This window comes from Acipenser ruthenus, chromosome 12, assembly GCF_902713425.1.
Source record: "Acipenser ruthenus chromosome 12, fAciRut3.2 maternal haplotype, whole genome shotgun sequence".
Taxonomy (NCBI): Eukaryota; Metazoa; Chordata; class Actinopteri; order Acipenseriformes; family Acipenseridae; genus Acipenser; species Acipenser ruthenus.
Genome location: NC_081200.1, coordinates 13278497 through 13298095, shown reverse-complemented (window position 1 = coordinate 13298095; position 19599 = coordinate 13278497). Strand labels below are relative to the sequence as shown.

The 19599-nt window shown below is 39.1% G+C and overlaps 1 protein-coding gene across 3 annotated transcripts in view; it reads left to right on the top strand.

Annotated features, from left to right (window-relative positions):
- Positions 1–19599, top strand: part of LOC117417330 (phospholipase D1-like) — a 72748-nt gene that overhangs the window by 21220 nt on the left and 31929 nt on the right. For all 3 annotated transcript variants that reach the window (XM_034029397.3, XM_034029399.3, XM_034029398.3), the window contains exons 2-12: positions 4747–4920; positions 8484–8656; positions 9040–9185; positions 9805–9913; positions 10429–10494; positions 11117–11175; positions 12115–12207; positions 12826–12978; positions 13558–13707; positions 14093–14176; positions 15773–15854. In XM_034029397.3, coding sequence (XP_033885288.3) covers positions 4776–4920; positions 8484–8656; positions 9040–9185; positions 9805–9913; positions 10429–10494; positions 11117–11175; positions 12115–12207; positions 12826–12978; positions 13558–13707; positions 14093–14176; positions 15773–15854 — 1260 coding nt within the window. In that variant the 5' untranslated portion in view covers positions 4747–4775. The remainder of the gene's footprint in view (positions 1–4746; positions 4921–8483; positions 8657–9039; positions 9186–9804; positions 9914–10428; positions 10495–11116; positions 11176–12114; positions 12208–12825; positions 12979–13557; positions 13708–14092; positions 14177–15772; positions 15855–19599) is intronic.

Here is a 19599-nt window from a genome sequence, read left to right as displayed (position 1 = left end):
GACAGCAATGGGATGTTTTGCTTACTACTGACCGATGTCTTCAAGCAAATACAAACCTCAATCTTAGTTTAAAGGTGTAGGGCTCCATAGGGTTTTATGAGCCAATGGTAGAGCCTGGTGTTTCTTCCCGGGATATATAACAGAACTTTTAGATGACATTCTGTGCCTGCAGTAGATCCCCAGGAGTGTTTCAGCAAAGGAAGCTCATGAGGGTCGAGAGGTGTAGAGGATCAGGGAGGAGTTACAGTAGATCAGGGGCCATTTTGTTAAGGCTACTTCATAATTAATAAATGTTGATTTAAATGAGTGAGAACATGTCAAATATATTTTTTACCTAAATTCAACACAGTCACATAAGGTTTTATAATCTAAAATGCTGATTAATTGATTGTCCAAAGAGGTTTGAAAAATGCATAATTTAGTGTAGCCTTTCACAGATGCTTGTTTCTTTGTTGGTGATGAACTCTGAGGTAACATGTTCATACTGTAATTAGAAGCTGATTTTGTTAAACAATACTTAGGAAACAATTTGACTGCCAAACTACAAACTGTGTATCATTTACTGTTCCAATTGCAATATGCAATACAGAGCAGAAACAGTATATCAGTTTGTACCAGATTTTCTCAGCAATGATACAGTTTCTCTACATTTCTCACAATATGGCCACTCATTTCAACAGCAAGATATTGAATCATAAGCAACTGTATGTGAACTTTACCTCACCATACATTTGGTTAAAAGTTAACATATTCATTGATCACCTGCTCATTTGCTTTCTAAGGGTGGTTTGATGTCATTGTAATGTGTGACAAACTGTACTCAACGAGAAATGGTGTGAGATAAATGCTAGTGTAAATTATTCTGTGTTGAATATCGTTTTACCTACGCAAAGGTACAGCGTGATAACGGAAACTTATCTTGCATCCATTCAAATTCAGTGACAGAATGACTGGGTGGGTACATCCTGTTAACACAAGCTGCTGTCCAGTCTGATATTGTCTTTATTGCAACAGCAAGTGTGGGACAGAGGCCGTCAGTCAACCCCTTTTATGTGAAAGGTCTTCACTCAATAACATTTAAAAGAAATTAATTCTGCCATTTTGGAGCAAATGTGGTGAAAAGATGGTGTCTAGTCAGTCATATTGGTTTAGGCGGTCAGTGTCAGGCAACACAACACAGTAACAACCAAATACATCAATCAGCTAGATTTCTCTTTGGATTTCCTTTCTCAAAACTATTCCTGTATTGGTTGTTGCTTTCCTGTTTCTTATTTCTTATTTATTATTAAATGTCCTTTTAGCAACTGGCTTCTTACTAGATGGCTCCAGGTGGATTCATACTAGATGGCTCCAGGTGGATTCATAACAGGCCATAAATACAGCCCATATTGATGCAGAAGTAATGGGTCAAGGTGCTTCACACTAAAAAACAAATACAAAAATATATGTGTGTGTGGTAAGGAGTGTAAACAGAGAACAGATCATTAAAACATGAATGGGCATTTGACTTCCAAAAAAAAAGTAAAAACAGTTGTAGTCTCACTAATTATTGTTTTATGCACAAGGATCTGAAATGTATTATATAGAACATGTTAAATTCCTGTTGCAAGTCAGTTTCAGTCTTGATAGGTAAGACAGGAGTTCTGACAGACTTTTATAGAAGGCTTGTAGTAGGTGTTCGGTTGGCAGGTGCTTGAGTTTCCAGGACTACACACACATTACTGATATTACATGCAGAGCTGTCTCAGAGTGATGACTATTTATAAGCATTAAGAGATGTCCCTGGTTTGAATCCGTGCCATTCTATTGACCGTGTTCTGCCAGGTGTTTTTGTTTTATCTAATCGCCTGCACAGTGCAGTATTTCTATAGTTCATACAGTGTGTGTTCAGTATAACTTTTGTTATGATATTTATTTGTGTATGTGTGTCTAGAGTCATTACACTGTACTTGGACTTGCAAAGTACTCTTAGTTAGTGACACAGTTGGAGTGTATAAAATGGGATTTCATTTACTAGAGTTTAAGCCCATTTTACGCACATACATCTACAGTATGTTACATTTATTGTACACAGCTGTAGGATGGATTTAATTACAATTGTACAGCCATGTATGTTCCTGTTTGCATTGGGATATTGCCTACTGCTTTGAATGAGATGTTGTGTGTCTGTGAAACTCCCCAGCCAAAATAAACAAAGCACCCAGAATTGGACAGAAGAACAAACCGCATCAAAATTAAAGTGCAATAATTGCTCTAAAGAGCATTTTACTTCCTACATCATACCCAGGTGCCATAGTAAAAGCAAAGCAATGTGTAATAAAGCATGGTGGATCATACAGTTGGTTAGCATTGTAAAACCCATTGATTAAGCTGTGGTTATTGAGAGTCAAGAAATGTACTTTGCTTTGCCTTTTTTATATAACAACAGTTATAAAACTTTATCGACTTTGTCCATTTAAGTGTCCTTATCTTTAGCTCTGAGAACTTCACTCTTCTACCATATGTTTGTATTCTATTATGGGCTGTAATACACAGAAATGTATTAGTTGGCTTAGTTACAGGAAAACAAAAGAATCTGGACACTTGTGGGTTCAATAGTCATACATATTTCAGAGCTGACCGAGAGAATACTGTGTGTTCCACAGTACAAAATGACTATCATTTGGTCTTGGGCATCTTTGTAGACTATCCAAAAGAGAGGTCAAGAAGTGGAAAGGCATGGTGCTTGAACAGCCCTCTCCAGGCTTGGTTTGAGGCAATAGGGGATGTTTTCACTGCTTGTGCTATCCCTGTATATACATTTACTGTACTCTCCAGTGCTGATTTAACTGCTATAACAGTGACACTTTCCAATCGAATTGCACTCCATGTTGAATTGGGGTTGCAGTTTCATATTGTTAACTGATGAGTGTTGAACTTTCCAGACATGCATTAGAACCCATTAGGGAAATCACTGAAGCAGAAGTTGTAATTCATTTTAACTGCCACTTGTTTGTTTTAAAGAGCTCAGTTATTGACGGGTGTTATCAATGTTATCTGCCTACACAGAAGTGGGACATAAAGCACTGCTTGGGTGTTTCCTGTAAAATTAAAGAATTCGGTTTCGAGAGGAACAGTAGTTCCTCACGCCAAGTTACAGCAAAGAACTACCAGTGACTATCAATAAAGCACGGATAGTTTACGTGTTTTCAAGGTATTGGAGCAGCAAAAGTAAAAGCCAAAAGCACCATTCCACATTTATTTTGTAGTTCCCAACACTCTTATGTGAAATGTAGGAAAAAAAGTAAATACCTGTCAAACAGTAAGAGAAATAAGTCGTCCAAGGAAGGTAAAAATGTCCATCTCCTCCTTGTTCTTTTTCTCCAGACGTATTTTTTGCAGATTTTTGCAGACCCCAGGCACTTTTATCCACGCATATGTATATTGCAGGACGTCCGAGTTTAATGACAATTAACGTATTTGTCAACATGGAGGAACATTCTGCAGGAACGACAGCTACACAACCCTGAAACTGCAAGCGGTGCTTGTGAAGGCAGTGCCCAGCCAAGGCCGTATGAAGCAGCAGGAGTCATTGTATGAATACCGGCTAGTTTAAGGGATGTTGATCCCAAGTAATGTATAGTGGGGGGTTACGTAGTGTAGCCGGTTCCTGGAGCGGGACACCTCGTTATAAGGCTAGCGCTCGCCCTGTGTGGCACCTTTTATTTGTAGTTTTTACACTGTGTTTTATTTTGCCTTTTGTACAGTTTTTACTGTGTGTCCTATGTGCGCTACCATCATTGGTAGCGTCACATGACCTGTTTATTTACTTTCTTTTGTATTAATAAATCTTGCGCGCCTGTGCCGGCGTTTCAACTCCACCGCCCATGTCTCCCTGTATTGCCTAAGCAGCGGCTACCCACACGAACACCCTGTCACAGTAACAAACACATTTTTAATGTGAGAAAGTGTAGTTGATATGAACGACACTTCCATTGAACTTGAGAGCCCCGTGCTGCCAGAGCCCCAGAGAGGGAGCCCATCTCATTCTCCAGGCCGCCTTCAATCATGTCAATAGCAACCAGGCGATCTTCATTACTCAAGCGGGGCGTGGTCGTATTTTTCACTGTTCTTGCGTTAATCATGCCTTTTCGAATAGATATTTATACAGATTCTTAATCAACTCATTTTGGTAATTTTAACTCTGCTTTTAACTCAGACATTTTTATGAAATCACATTGAGCTCAGTATTTTGTTATCCCAAGGAACAATACTACTCAAACAATCAGCAAACCTATCTGAGCAGTATTTTAAATGTAAATAACATTATGTATGTGCCCAATGAGCTACTGATGTAAAACTGAGACTGTTGCGTTTTCATTGTGCATCAGTATATATAATGTATATGGTGGGGCGTGGAATTTTATAAGGGGGGTGGAGGCCACAGAAGCAAAAAGGTTGAGAACCCCTGCTGTAGAAGGTACCACCCTTCAGACTTTTAGACGTCTATCTAGTTGCAGTGTTTCTGTGCTAATGGACAAGGCTAGCACATTATTATGAGCCATTGCTACACAAACTGGTAATGCATCTCAGTGCTGGAACCCTTGTGTTCTGGTAATTCTGGCAATGGTATTGCAATAAGAATTTTTCTGGTCTTTTTTAAAGAGCGGGAATAACCTAAACAAAAGTAAACATTTCGCAAATACAGCTCATGCCTAGCCTATGATTCCTGTTTGATTGTGTGCTCTGTTTCCATCTCCTCTCCAGGTAACCCCTGTACACCCTGAGTGTTAAACATGTCTCTGGAGAAGGGAATACAAGAGAGTGCATTTCCACTAAAGAAAGTGGCTTTCGACATGAACCAGATAATGGAGAATTTGGACACCAGGGACCTCGATTTGGAGGAGGTGGATTTCGAGCCTTATGATCCCAGTCTGCCAGGTGAGAAGGCCTGTTCCAGGTCAAGAAGGGCAAGGCAATGTTGCCTTCGTTGGGCGTGAAAATTCAGGGGCACCAAGGCAAACTTAGTCACACACCACTAACTAATACATACATTAGACTAGAGGTTTAGATATAGCCTTAAACCCCTTTTACACCCGTACCATGAAACTCCAGCCTCGGAACATATCTGAATGTGGCTCGGAGCCGAAGCAGGCTGTGGGCGTTTTTACTGCATTTCGTCATCACGCTCAAGTGTCATTACAAGAAAAAGTGACAACACCCTGGACCACAACCGGTAAATGTTTTCCTAACTCCTTACCTTTACGCAGCGGGACACATAACAACACACATCTGACTAAAATACAAAATAAAATAACTCCCTCTCTATAATGTACATATAGTGAAGCAAAAAAGTAACTTTCCATGAATTAACCATGCATAAAGCACCATGTAATCAACGCTATCATTTTAATTAGCAGTTTTTAAACTATAAATAGCCTGGATAAATGGCAGTCTGGAGTTCAGTTCGAAGCGACAGACAACCAAACCAAGTGCGAGAAGGAGAGCGGGTCAGGAGAGGGAGAAGAGGAAGAGGGAATGGGCTCGCCCCAGGTTCGGCTGCCAGAGTGGGGCTGAAGCATCTTGTCTCCCGGAGAAAGCTGCAGCTTCTGTGGCATCAAATAAGTAAATACATTAGGAAAGATAACCATGTAATAGACCTAATATTTATTTAGTTATAAAACTAATGCTGAATAAGATGTCTGTGCTATAAAGTGCCAGCGCAGCTTTTATTCAGTACAGATACTGTTTCAAAAGGCAGAAACGGAAGTTAGACTGAGAAGTTGTTTACAGTTTGAACACCAGTACTATATTTACTGTAGAAATATTGCATGAATCACTAGTATAGGGAATTGGGGGACATGCTGTAGGAGTTATATCCGAGGCCCTTCAATCATGGCAGTGACACAGAGAGGTTGGGTGAGGCTGTGCCGTCTCTCCCTCTCTCTTGAGTGGTTGGGCAGCAGGTCTTGGGGGTTTGCTGGGCTTATAAAAATGACGCTTTGTTGTTCCCTCTGCCACGCCCATCCAGGAAGACAGGTAGCGGGAGCCCTGTTTGAAAACGGAGGAAGCCGAAAACAAAATACAAAAACGAGATCAGCAGTTACGTACCAGAGGGGCACGTGTTGTGAGAGAGCTGGGGAATCCTGGGCAACCCCACGAAGTATAAACAAAAAGAAAATGAAAAAGGAAACAGGAACAACCAAGTGTAGGCTGCAGATCCAGGCCGTGCGAATAGCGACGGTTGGGGACGCTGCAGAGCGCAGCAACTTTATTTTGTAGTTTTGTTAACAGAGTTTTATTTTCTCTTTTCCTTTGTACCTGTTTTGGATTATTATTTTAGACACCAGCGAGTGCTTGGATTGTAACCCTCTTTACCATATAGGGGGATCAGCGGAACAACAGTGCCACCTGCTGGTCAAAATAAAACAGTGCACCTCAGAGTAGAGTTTTCAACTCCAACCTTCTGTCCCCTGTGTCAGTGAATTCCCACACCCTTCCACAATACCTGTAATATGGTCCCCCGTCTTTGCTTCCTTTGTTTAGGTATGTATTTCAACCCTCCCCAGCCACACACGCATTTTCAGTACTTTTCCGCAATAAAAACATCCATGATAAAAAAAATATTTTATTAAATTAATGCTTAGTTCTATTTTTGCAGTCTGTGCGATTTAATTTAATCGACTCAGCACGTTTATTATGCGTGTCGTCTCTCAGCTCGGCTCACCTTTCTCAAGTGTAAAAGCAACTCAAGCTACCCGAGCCGTACCAGGCTGGCTCGACTCGTCACTGGCTCGGCTTGGGTGTGCAGGAAAAGGGCTATTAGTGATACAACAACACTATAATCGATCAGTGAAGGGAAAGTTAAAAAAGATCGATTTTCAGGCAAACTGGCTGAAGATTTACTCATGGCTGGAGTTTAATAACAATAGTTGTTCGGTCTGCAGTGTAGTTTGCTAATTGCTGTTACAAAACCTGTACAAACAACACGGCTTTGAAAAAATAAATAGAAATAGAAACTTTGTCAGGCAATGGAGAGTGCTCTGTATCACGATGATCGAACAGCTGGATGTACATAATGTTAGATGTTTACATTTGAGAGACTTTTATATAGTTTAACAGTTCTTGAAATTTACAGTTGCAAAGGATTTGCAGTTTTGTTATGGTGCATTGCTGGACACTTGATTCAGGGAAAAAAAAAACGGTATGCTGTTTTTAAGCATAAACATTCTAACCCCTTTCATGAAAGCACAAGTTTTACTAGATAAAAAGCAGAACTAGGTAGTGAGAATGTATTGCACAAAAAAAATGAAAACAGAAATCAATGCTCTTCTGAAGATTGTGTTTTGTTCACTATTATGTTATCTCTCCTCATTTAATAACTCAGGGAGCTGCTACTTGAACCATGCATGTCATAGCTACTTGCTCAGTTTTTTTAGGTTTTTTTTGGTGTAAGAATTTGAGCAAAACTAATAATGATCTACTTATTTTTAATGCTGGTGTTTTGGGGGGGGGAATAACACCGAATTACAAAACAGCCATTGGCATGTAAATAAACAATTTATACACTGAAGAATGAAAGGGGTTAGAATGTGTATTGCACAGTATTTCAATTTTAAGTCTGTTCTGTCACAATTCAATTTCATTCTGTCTAATCTCGTCCTTTCTGTAGTACTTGACAACTGTAAGTTGACATCAATAGTATTATTATTGTCGGGGACAAATTGTTGTGCACCCATTCCTTACCTGAACATTAGGTATATCGTGGAACACTTTGCGGCCGATTTAGACAGCTCTTCATCCTTCTTTCTTTTTAAACGTTTTTGAGTTGGCACAGGGTTCACAGAACAAAAATCAGTCACATTGCCAGTGAATACGTGTGATTGAAAAATTCTGGGAGCGCGGTCATGTTGAGCTCAGTGTAACATAAGAGCATTCCTCCCTCTGTTTGCTCGTCATTAACCAATGATACAGTATGTCTTTCTTGTGGCTTAGTGCCGGGAGGTGCACAGTAAAAAGAATGGCAACAATAATACATTATGATAATGACTCATTTTCTCACAGGATGAGGTTAGACAGAATAAAATTTGCATAAATGACCATACCCATCTTGTTTGGTCTTGTTTTGAAGAACGAGGTCGCTATTTTTCTGTCAGAAATTTGGCAACCCTGATCAGATGTGCTGGTGCGGAGGGACACTGGCGGCAATGACGGGCAGGCTTACAGGCAACTTTTGCCGTAAGTTTTTAAAATTTGGGAGGCATTGCGGCAAGCAGCTTGGGCACTACGGCAATTGTCGCCGGTGCTGTCTGTTATTTCATGCCCTGCTGTTCAATAACATCGAATCCTGTGGAGTGTCAGAAGTGAGAAGACTGTGGAGCTACCAGGTTTATGATTAATCTTCAGTTAACAGACCTGTTAAGGGATTATAAATATTTCCATCAGTCTTACTTGAAGTGCATTGTAATGTCTATTGTCTAACACATCCTGTATCTATGTTTCAGTGAACACTCGAATTCCTTTCTCTGCCATTTACAAAACAAAGGGGTTTAAGGAAACAGATATCCAGGTCTACCTCAATGAAGTCCACATTACTGCAAAAGTTCTGGAAGTAGAACGAGGTATCATTGCACAACATGAGCGTGTTTCTTCAACGCAACAAAGGCTCACATCAAAGGTCAGAAGGCTTTTATTAGGCTGTCGTCACTGATCCAAGCTTGATAAAGCATTAGGCAGGATGTATTTACTCTCTTTGTATAGCTCAGACTGTATGATTTTGAAGTTTGGGATAAAGCCTTGATCTAGATTCTTAAGCTCTTTTTACCAAATAATAATTTGCATTATTGTTTCAAAGGGGGAGAAAAACAAGTAAATCAAATAACTTTTTGAGTGAAATACTGATAGAGTAATAATGATTTGCAGAAAAATAATATTTCACCAAGTTTGTACTTACAGTACTTACTTGACGACAGGGAAAACTGTTCCCCTCCCAAGTACTGTATACTGTATTTGCTTGCGTCAAAGTGATTTTTAAACTTTGCCATGATGTGCTGTTTGCAGGTAAAACATGCTGGTGTCTTCACAATTGAACTGAAGCACGGAGGGTTTACCTGGAGAGTGAAAAGGAAAGAAAAACACTTCCACGAGCTCCACCGAGAGCTGATCACATACAAGACCTTGATGAGAATTCCTATGCCTACAAGAAGGTAATTCACATGATCACTGGAAGCTGCCTACAAAGAGCATGGCACTTGTACAATTATAACCTTACTGTGAAAGCTACTTTGCCAACATCATTCATATTGCCATTTAAAACAATAATTATTTAGATTTTCTTTGTTAAAAATAATATAGTACTTCCTATAGTTTGCAGCATATAGGGCAGCAGTGTGGAGTAGCGGTTAGGGCTCTGGACTCTTGACCGGAGGGTCGTGGGTTCAATCCCAGATGGGGGACGCTGCTCCTGTCCCCTTGAGCAAGGTACTTTACCTAGATTGCTCCAGTAAAAACCCAACTGTATAAATGGGTAATTGTATGTAAAAGTAATGTGATATCTTGTAACAATTGGAAGTCACCCTGGATAAGGGCGTCTGCTAAGAAATGGAGATGGGTGCAAAACCTTCATAAAAATAACACGTTGGCATAAAAGACTGATAATGAATTACACTATTTGAAGTATGAGAAGGAATTTCTAAAGGGATAGTTACTGTTTATTTGAATTTTAAGATCCCAATCTGATATTGGAAAAAGAAAATATTTTTGACAGACCTGTTTAATTGTGCAAATCTGGCATACCATAACTGTATTACCCTGAACCTTTTTCAGTCACACAGTAAGAAGGAAGACCATTAAGAGAGATGAAGTCCGACAGATGCCCAGCCTGCCTCGCGGCAATGAAAACCTGGTCCGAGAGGGGCAATTCTCCAGTAGAAGGGTAGGTCATCATTCTACTGAAACGTCCTAGTGCCAAATAAAAATACTAAAAAAAAAAAGCATCTCCGATGTAGGACTTTGTATCTCTGACGTAGGACTTTTTTAAAAGATATAAAGTCCTACGTAGGAGAAACCTTTTTTTTTTTTAAATTGGCACTAGGATGCTTCCATGTCATTCCCTGCTGTATGTAAAATGAGCCTTTGGCTCGAGGTGCCAAGCTCTCTCTACAGTATAAGGGAAAATATTGTCAATGCAGATTTTTTTGTTTGAATATTCTTTTAAAATGTGTTATATTTGAGCAAATTAATTTTAGTTTTACTTATTTCAGTAATACTGTACAAAAATACTTTTTTGTACTTTTTGTAATACTTACAAAATCTACATCAAGACCACGGTCATTTTTAATACATTTTAAGCATGTTTTATGGGTGTGTTCTTCCAATGATATGCACAATGCATACAAAGTTTACTTTTTAAGGGTTGTGTGTAATGTTTTTACTTTACTTTTCTTTCAGAAACAACTTGAAGACTATCTGAATAAGTTGTTAAAAACAGCAATGTACAGAAACTACCATGCTACAGTAAGTAGTACAGTCTTAAGCCATGGGTTAACTGAATTATTTTAAAAATACAGTACTGTAATTTATATTTGCGAAATTATTCAGAAATGTATTCAAAATGTCTAATTTAGGAATCCAAATATATTGTGTAATACTGTAAATTAGCTTGAGTTAGTATTACATTACTGCAAATATGACATAAAATAATTTTTATTTTGATCTATTTTGATCATAAAATTCCAGATATTGTTTTCTATGTTATGTATCTTTGCACCAATACAAATGGTTAAAACAGGATTCCTTAAAACTTTTCATGCCTACATCCTCAATCCACTAATATGTACATTATGCAGTTCAACTGAAAGCAGTGTATTTGTCAGACCACAATTAACTTTCAATTTGTATTTCGTAGTTTCTCTTCTAGCAAATGGATAAGGGATTCAGATCAATTAGAAATGTTTTGAGATACATGAAAAACTCAGTGGGCTTGTATGTGTGCTCCAAAGCAAAGTCTGTAAAGAACTATGAATATTTGAAAACCAGAAATAAAAAATAAAAAATACATAGCCGCAAATATAGGAGAAGAGGAATTATTCTTTTATACTGTACTAATTTCATTGATTTTTTTTTTTTTTTTTTTTAGTTGGAGTTTATTGATGTCAGTCAAATGTCCTTCATTCATGATTTGGGACCAAAGGGCTTGTGAGGACAAAACTTTTATTTTTATTATTATTTGATGTTGTTTTAAATAGTTAAAGTAGCTCGTCAAAACAAAAGCCAGTACCAGGAAAGTTTAATGACTGCTGCCAAGTTAATGAGGTGTTTAGGATTTGAGCACTATTGAGAACATCCAGAGCTAGAAAGGCCTGCTTGTAGCCAACTGATGTTCACAGATCTGGCAATTTAATAGTACATCTAAAACTACACGTTCACAGCCAGCTGGAAGAAGTGAACTGAAAACTGCTTACAAAGCAGGGGCATGACAAAGACAATGCAGTGGTTGTGACATGTTCACATTTTGCCATATGGTGTTAGTAGTATAAATAAGCGCACACTGGTATTTCATTGCAGTGCCATTGTACCATATCAGTGCCAGTATGCTGTAGAACAGGACCACTAAGCAATATGTGGTCCAAATCCACTATGATGCTTGCTGTTGATGCTGTGGTGTGCTAATGGCTTTTCTAGATTTTCCTCAAGGTGAAACACTGATTTATAATGGTATCCTCATGGGATTTGTCAAACATTTCTGTAATGTCAGGGTTGCCTGTTTCAGATTAACCCAGTTTTCCATAGTAGATGTTATTTTTGTGTTTGGTGAAGGACAAAACAGACCAGTGAACTGGTCCCAATATTCGGTACTCCCCAATATACTTTTGTAACACTTGTTTCCCTATACAATAAGACACTGAAACTATTTAATTAGTTACAGTAGAGTTGTTTTTTATGGTGCTTGGAGAGTACACTACATACAGTTAATATGAAAGTATTGTATCTGAAAATCAAATGCTCTTACAGTAAGTAGCTTATATAGAAAAGCAGTTTGGCAAGGTAAATGGTACTAAATGTAAACCAGAAAGTATCCATTATTCTGGTTTGACTTCTGTTTCTTTGTTTATTTTTTTATATATATATTTCCAGGGAGGGGATGATAATGAAGCGCTCAGGGGGTCACCGGATCCCTGGCCTGAACTGTTGTGGTCGGAGTGAAATCTGTTACCGCTGGTCCAAAAGGTCTGTATGTTTGTGTGTGTTTGTGTGTGTTTTTGGGCATAATTAAAAGTTTATGAATATTTCTTGACTATATTCGGTGAACAGTGGTTCAGTCATCTGGGGGCCAGGCTTTATGGGAACTACAGGCCTCACACAGTGCAGTGAACTTACAAAAGGTTTCAGATTTGTTTTCCATCTAAACAAAGCCCCAAAAATGCAGAGGATAATAAGCATTGGCACTTACTAAAAGATTAAAGATTGTATTGCACATGGCTTCTACTACCTACAGTATTCATCTTATTGCCTGGAATTACAGCATATTATTCTTTTAGGGGTTTGGAGGATGTGCAGTAAAGTTCTCCAGAACAGCTCAAAAAGTCATCACTTTTAGACTTCTTGTGAAACATAAATGCTTGGGCGATGAAGACGCACCTGCCAACCAATGTCACCTGTATTGTAGTATAAGCATTTGTAGTACAACCCACATATCTTAGCATTTATCAGTTTGTCTCCAGAGGAATGTATTTTTCATTGAATAGTACAATTGTTATTGTTACTGTTTTGTAATAGACCTTCACAACTAAATAAGCTACGGATTATATGACATATAATGATGCAAAGGGTGAACTGCATTTTCAGGTGGTTAGTTGTTAAAGACTCATTCATAATGTACATGAAACCAGACTCGGGAGCCATTTCATTTGTCATGCTGGTGGATAAGGAGTTTTGTATAAAGATGGGCCTCAAGGACACAGAGACTAAACACGGAGTTCGCATTGACAGTCTGTCCAGGTAAAAAGTGATTTTCTTCCCCCAGTTGTGACCTAATACAAGGATTCATTACACATTTATAATTTCAAATCCAAGCAATTACAACTTATAAGAAGCGGTTGATTGGATTCCAGAATTGACTACAAAAATAGGTGGTTGATGGTTGTGCCTTTTTTAAATGACACTGAATACAATAGCACTGCATTAAAATTAATCTTGAAATTGACTAATATTGTTAGAAAAATACTAATATTCAGGCCTATAAAAGCCTTCGCTGTTAAGCTACTACCACTTTACTTTTAAAGACCGTTTTCATGGTCAAGGACTTAGTACCAAGTTTAATTACTACTGTTTCTAAAGCCAACTAGTAATCTAAATAATCTATTAGCAGTAGTTAGGTAGTACACCAGTGTCTGTAAATGCTATTCAAGTTTAAGAAGTATTTATAGTAAGCTGATACTAATGTGCTATACAGATATATTTAATGCCAAGCAGAAATTACGTAGAACTTTTTGGTTTTACTGTATGATACAGGATACTGAAGGCTAAATTAAACAACAAAAACAATGTCATGCACACATTTCTATTTTCTTAACCCAGATCGTTGATTGTGAAGTGTGCCAGCTATCGTCATGCCCGGTGGTGGGGTCAGGCCCTTGAAGATCATGTTAAAAAACATGGCAAAGCCTTTTTGCAAGATCACAGATTTGGGTCCTTTGCAAGAGAACAAGAAAACACTCTGACAAAATGGTACATTTTCATTTTGTGAATTTAGATGCTTCATGGAAAGGGAAGGACAATGGTGTCCTCACAGCTCCTCATTCCTGATCTATCTCTGCCATCCAGCTCCGACTTTCAAGCTGAATTGCATGGTGGTTTTGTGACTGATGTACAGTGGGGGATAGTACGATACCACTAAAGTGATTCCAATTGTGATGAAAAGAAATTAAAATCCAGGCCACTACAGAGGTCATTGAAATATTAAACCTGTGCAGAATTGCTAGAGAAGGAAAACATGAACTTACTGGAATGATGGAGTCATTTCTAGTATAATATTGTTACGTTTACATTTTAGTAGGGATTGAAGGTGAACAGCAAGACTCCAGGGCTTAGTTTGTCTCAATTTGTTTTCCAGGTATGTCAATTCAAGTATTTACATGCAAGATGTGGCAGATGCACTAGAAGAAGCCACAGAAGAAATCTTCATCACCGACTGGTGGTAAGTAATACGTTACAGTTGTTATTATTATTATTATTATTATTTATTTCTTAGCAGACACCCTTATCATTTAACAGCTTCCTACGGTATGGTCTTTGACATATTACAGAGCTTGCACTGAAGTGAATAAAATAAACAAAGATGAAACAGAATGAAGGTGTTTGTTTACGGACCAGGGGACACTGCTTCAGGTGGCAGAGAAATATTGAGAGGAACTGTACTTCCTTGCGCCAAGTTATCAGTGAGACCCTCCAGAGACTCTGTACAGCAAGGATAGTTTACGTGTTTAAAGGGTATTGACGCAGCAAAAGTAAATCAGCCAAAATCACAATTTCACTTTTTTAATTTGTAGTTCCCAACACTCGTGGGTAAAACTTTGCAGACCCCAGGCACATTTATGCATATGTATATTACAGGACATCTGAGTTTAGTGACAATTAACTTGTTTTGTCAACATGGAAATATACCAGGGAAAACATATGTAAATAAATACATTCATAAATATTGAAATAAATGAATACATAAATCAATACATAGACATTTTTTTCTTTCTCTATATATCTTGATATTTATTTATTTATTTTTCACAATCAGCTATAAACACTGCCATTTAATACTGTATGAAACGAAATAAATACTTGTTCAATTATATATTTAGTGAAGATTTTTGTACATAAAGGTCATTATTTTTACTTTCAAATTTAAAAATATATTGTAATGACCCGGATAATTGCTTTGTTGCAGGACTTGTTGTCTGTTCAGTTCACTAAATTGGCTTGTGTTTTTCAGGCACAATAAAAGTGTATTGAACTTGCATGAAAAACACAAGCCAAGTTAGTAGAAACAATTGGGGCAATCAGTTTGACAGTTGTGCCTATTTGCTTTGTGCTGTGCAAGGTTGCCCCAATGGTTTCTTCAGACTTGGCTTGTGTTTTTGATATCTCCACTTTAAATGGCTGGGCACTTTTGATAACTTGCCATTTTTTCACATTTCCAATGTGTTTTTGTTTCAGATTTATTAAGAAGTTCCTGTCTATGGTTACAAACGCTCAGATATTTGCAATAAAAAAAAAAAAGTTATAATTTTCAACAGGCAATGCTAACAATTAAGATAAGGAAGTTATTGATATTTTTATATCTAACTGGAGATTTGCATAGTTAAACACAATGCAAATAAATCTATGTCTAGATCATTTTTACTCATTAGATTTGCTTTTTATCTGAAATTAAAGCTGCTGTGTCCCACAATCATGTCTACTTTTTCAATAAAATATAATTCTTTCTTGGGTTCTGAGAAGTAAATGGAGTTTTGTTGTGGTTTCGCAGGCCTAGGGTACAAATTCCCTTTACGCATGAAACACTTCCCCCTGTAAATGCATAGTGGAATGAAGGTAATTCACACAAGTGTGGTAAAGCATGACAAAAACAGTCATTTGAAAAAAGGGAAATAATGAAAAATGACTCGTTATTTTATTTTTTTTTATAAATATTGTTGCCAGTCATTGAGCAAGATTTGTGGCTAGCACTGGTGCACTACAGGTGTTAAAATGATATGTCTGTATTTACTTATTCAGTAATTTGTATTTATCTTTGCAGGCTGAGTCCAGAGATTTTTCTCAAGAGACCAGTTGTAGAGGGGAACCGCTGGAGGTTAGATTACATTCTTAAACGCAAAGCTGTAAGTAGGACAAGGTTCTCATTGGAAGCCCCTATTTTGTTTGGCAGACTTGCAGTTTTACATCAGCAGTTTACTTCACTTTGCCCTGTAATAGATTGCAGAATGATAGAAGAAGCAGCTAAATCACAGTCCAGCGGAACAAAATCTCCTCAATGCCTTGTATTTTAAAGGTCATTATGTATCATTAAACATGTTGCAGTCTTTTGATGGACTACGTTTTTATGACGTGTAAGATCAAATTATCATTAATGGTAGACTATATTGTTAAATTACATGATATATTTTAATTAATAACAATTTCGTGGACTTCAAGTCCACTAAATTGTTCTTCAAAACATATGTTTAAATGACTTATTTATATTTAGCCACTGTACATCAGTCACACTTTCTTTCTAACTTGGTCAAAACTATAATTTTGGTCAAACTTATGGAGCGTATCAAATGTGGTTATATCTCACAGTACTGGCACCCAATTGACTGAGCTTCTAAAGACTATGGGCCTCATTCACTAAACAGCGGTAACATGTTTTGCTTGCAGTAAGCCCCTTCACTGCCTGCTTTGTACATCTGCTGCATTCACTAACCAGCTGCAGGCAACCCAGCGCTTGGAAAAATGTGCGTGGAAAAAGTACCGCGTTTGAGTCATTTAAATATAATGAATAATGTTAATGTTTGGAAATGTATGCAAATTACGTCACAAAATACCGCAATGGACATATTTGATATGTCAACCATATTCACTTAAGGGTGCTAACTTTACTAGGTGCCTCAGGGTGTGTTAAAAGTACCGCTTATTGAAACCAGGCGGTGTCATAGAACCAGCAGAAGAGCTGCACAGGAGAGCTAGGGCTGTGTGAGGAGCAGGTAATAACTAGGTACCGATTGAGCACAATGTAGGGTCCTGGAAAATTCGCGATATGAATTTCACAGAAATCGTGTATTTGACTGCCTACCGTGAAATAATGCATTTTAATTTTCCTTACAGTATTTTACATTACTCTTCAGCTTCCGTGTTCATTTCATACTTTTGTCAAGAAGCAGCTCTACAGTAGCTGTACACGGTCCAGTATCAGTGCCGTGCATTTGGTTACTACAGCAACAGGGTCAAACAAATACCAGCTTCATGATTGGTGAATGAGGCGGGAAGTTTAAAATGGTTGTTTAGATGTTGTTGGTTTATAGCTTGCAGTGTATGATTAACATTAAAAATGCATACCGATGACAAATCAAAAAAAGCTAAATGAATTTCAACAGAAGAGTTACGAAAAGGGGACGTTGCATGCAGATGGTAGGATTCTGTTTTGCTCAACTTGTAGTTTGTCTTTTGATCATCTAAGACAACGTACCATTGACCAGCTTCTTGACAGCGCAGTACACAAAAACAAGGAAATCAAACTTGAAGTTCAGGGTAAACAATTACCGAACAAGCAGGTCACAATCACAGGATTGTTTAAAAAGAGCACAGAAAGTGGAGAAACACGTAATGTCAATACGTTTGAATTAGTGGAAGTCTTTGTGCAGAGAACATACCAATACAATGGCTGGTTAATGAAATATTACAAAGTTTTTTAATGAAGAATTGTGGAGCCGTGCCTAACAGTGACACACTGCAGCACACAAAGAATATTTAAATGGCAAAATGAACAATTCTGAGTCTGTTTGCATTGTGTGCGACAAGGACACTGATGATCAAGGCAACTGTGTTTTGTTTATTATTTTCATCCCACAGAGCTTTACATCTGCTAATTCAGAGGAACTTACTGCTTACTCAGTAGAGACACTGCATCTTGACTCCACACAATAGTAGTAGGTCATGATATCATTAAGACGCTTGTGGAGAATTTAATGTTCTCACTGATTCAGCACCAAAAAGCCTTTCATAATTCCCCACCACTTCTTCTGCTAATACATTTAGCTCCAGGACTGTAAATTTTAGATTGCTCCTCCTTGGTCACTGTCATTGTGACAAACTCAGAACCGTACTTCTCTTTTCGTACTTGTCTGCAAGTGAAACAGGACTCGGGAAGACCAGATGGGATTCCAAACTTGTCGTTTATTAATTGAATTGTTAGGTTACCTACCGTAACCCTGGTTCCCTGAAAGAGAAGACGACCACCAACATTAAGTATGGGATATTCCCTGCCCTAGAGGTAGGTAATACTGAGCTCTCTATATCAGAGCTGCCAAAGGCCCCTTCCTGTGATGACGCACTCGGTCCCGCCTACTGAGGGTACAAAACCGTCCCTCACCGGAAGATCTCCCTCTTTTTCCACCGAACCCGTGAGGGCGACCGAAGCGACCTAATGGTTGGTGGTCTCTTCTCTTTCAGGGAACCAGGGTTACGGTAGGTAACCTAACGTTCCCTTTCAAGTCGAAGACGACCACCAACATTAAGTATGGAATAATGTATACCAGAGCCATCGCGAGGGAGAAGGAACGGCAGCATATGAGGGATGGTGTGAACTTACACCCACATTAATGCGGTAGAATCTGGTGAAAGTATGCGGCGTAGCCCAGCTAGCCACAGTACAAATATCAGACATCGAAGCGCCCTTAAAAAGGGCCCAAGATGTAGCTAACCCTCTTGTCGAATGCGCAGCTACTCTACCAGGTGGGGCTAAACCAGCACCATTATATGCAGTCGACACCGTGTCCGCAATCCAGTGTGACAGACGCTGCTTAGAGAGGGGCTGTCCAATAGTCTGTGTACCATAACAAACAAAAAGCTGGTCCGATTTATGCAAAGCTTTCGTCTTAAGTACATAATACCTCAATGCCCACACTGGGCAGAGGAAGTTTAGCCTCTCATCCTCCGATGAAGTAAATGGAGGTGGATGAAAAGACTCCAGTTCCACAGGTTGGTTAATATGAAAAGCTGTGATCACCTTGGGGAGGAAAGCGGGGTTGGTGCGCAGCAAAACTCTGCTTCCATCCTCCCACACATGCATGCAGGAGCTGTGCACAGACAGCGCCTGCAGCTCACTGATCCGCTTAGCAGAGGTGATAGCTAAAAGGAAGGCTGTCTTCATAGACAGGTACTTCAGCTCTATGGAGTCTAAAGGCTGAAACGGGGATTTGTAAGAGCCTCCAGTACAATGTTAAATCTCCACTCGGGAAGAACAGTCCTCCTAGGAGGATGTAATCTCTGTGCGCCTTTAAGAAAGCGCGTAGCCAAAAAATTCGCACCTGGGGACATAGAATCTACGGGGGCATGACAAGCAGATATAGCTGCCAGATACACTTTTATCGTGGAAGGGGACCTTCCAGCGTCAAGCAATTCCTGCAGGAACTGCAATATAACTGGCATCGGGCAAGTAACGGGGTCATGGCTCCTAGCCAGACACCAGGCTTGAAAACACTTCCACTTGTAGGTATACACCGACCTAGTGGAGTTTGCCCTAGCATTCTGCATGGTGCTCACAACCGCGTCTGACAGCCCTAGGGCTAACCAGCGGTCCCTTTCAGGGGCCAGACCCACAACTGGAACCTGCCTGGCTCCGGGTCCCAAAAGGAGCCCTGTGCCTGAGTGAGGAGATCCAGACAAAGCGGGATCTCCCAAGACTGGCCGTAGAGCAGCTGGCACAGGGTCGCAAACCATATTCTCCTGGGCCACCTGGATGCTTTCTCTGACCGGACTTTCTCCAGAAAAGCCGGGAGCAATGGTATAGGAGGAAAGACATACAAAAACGCTTTCGGCCAAACGTGCGCTAGGGCGTCTATGCCGAGTGGACCGCCTAAGCAATGG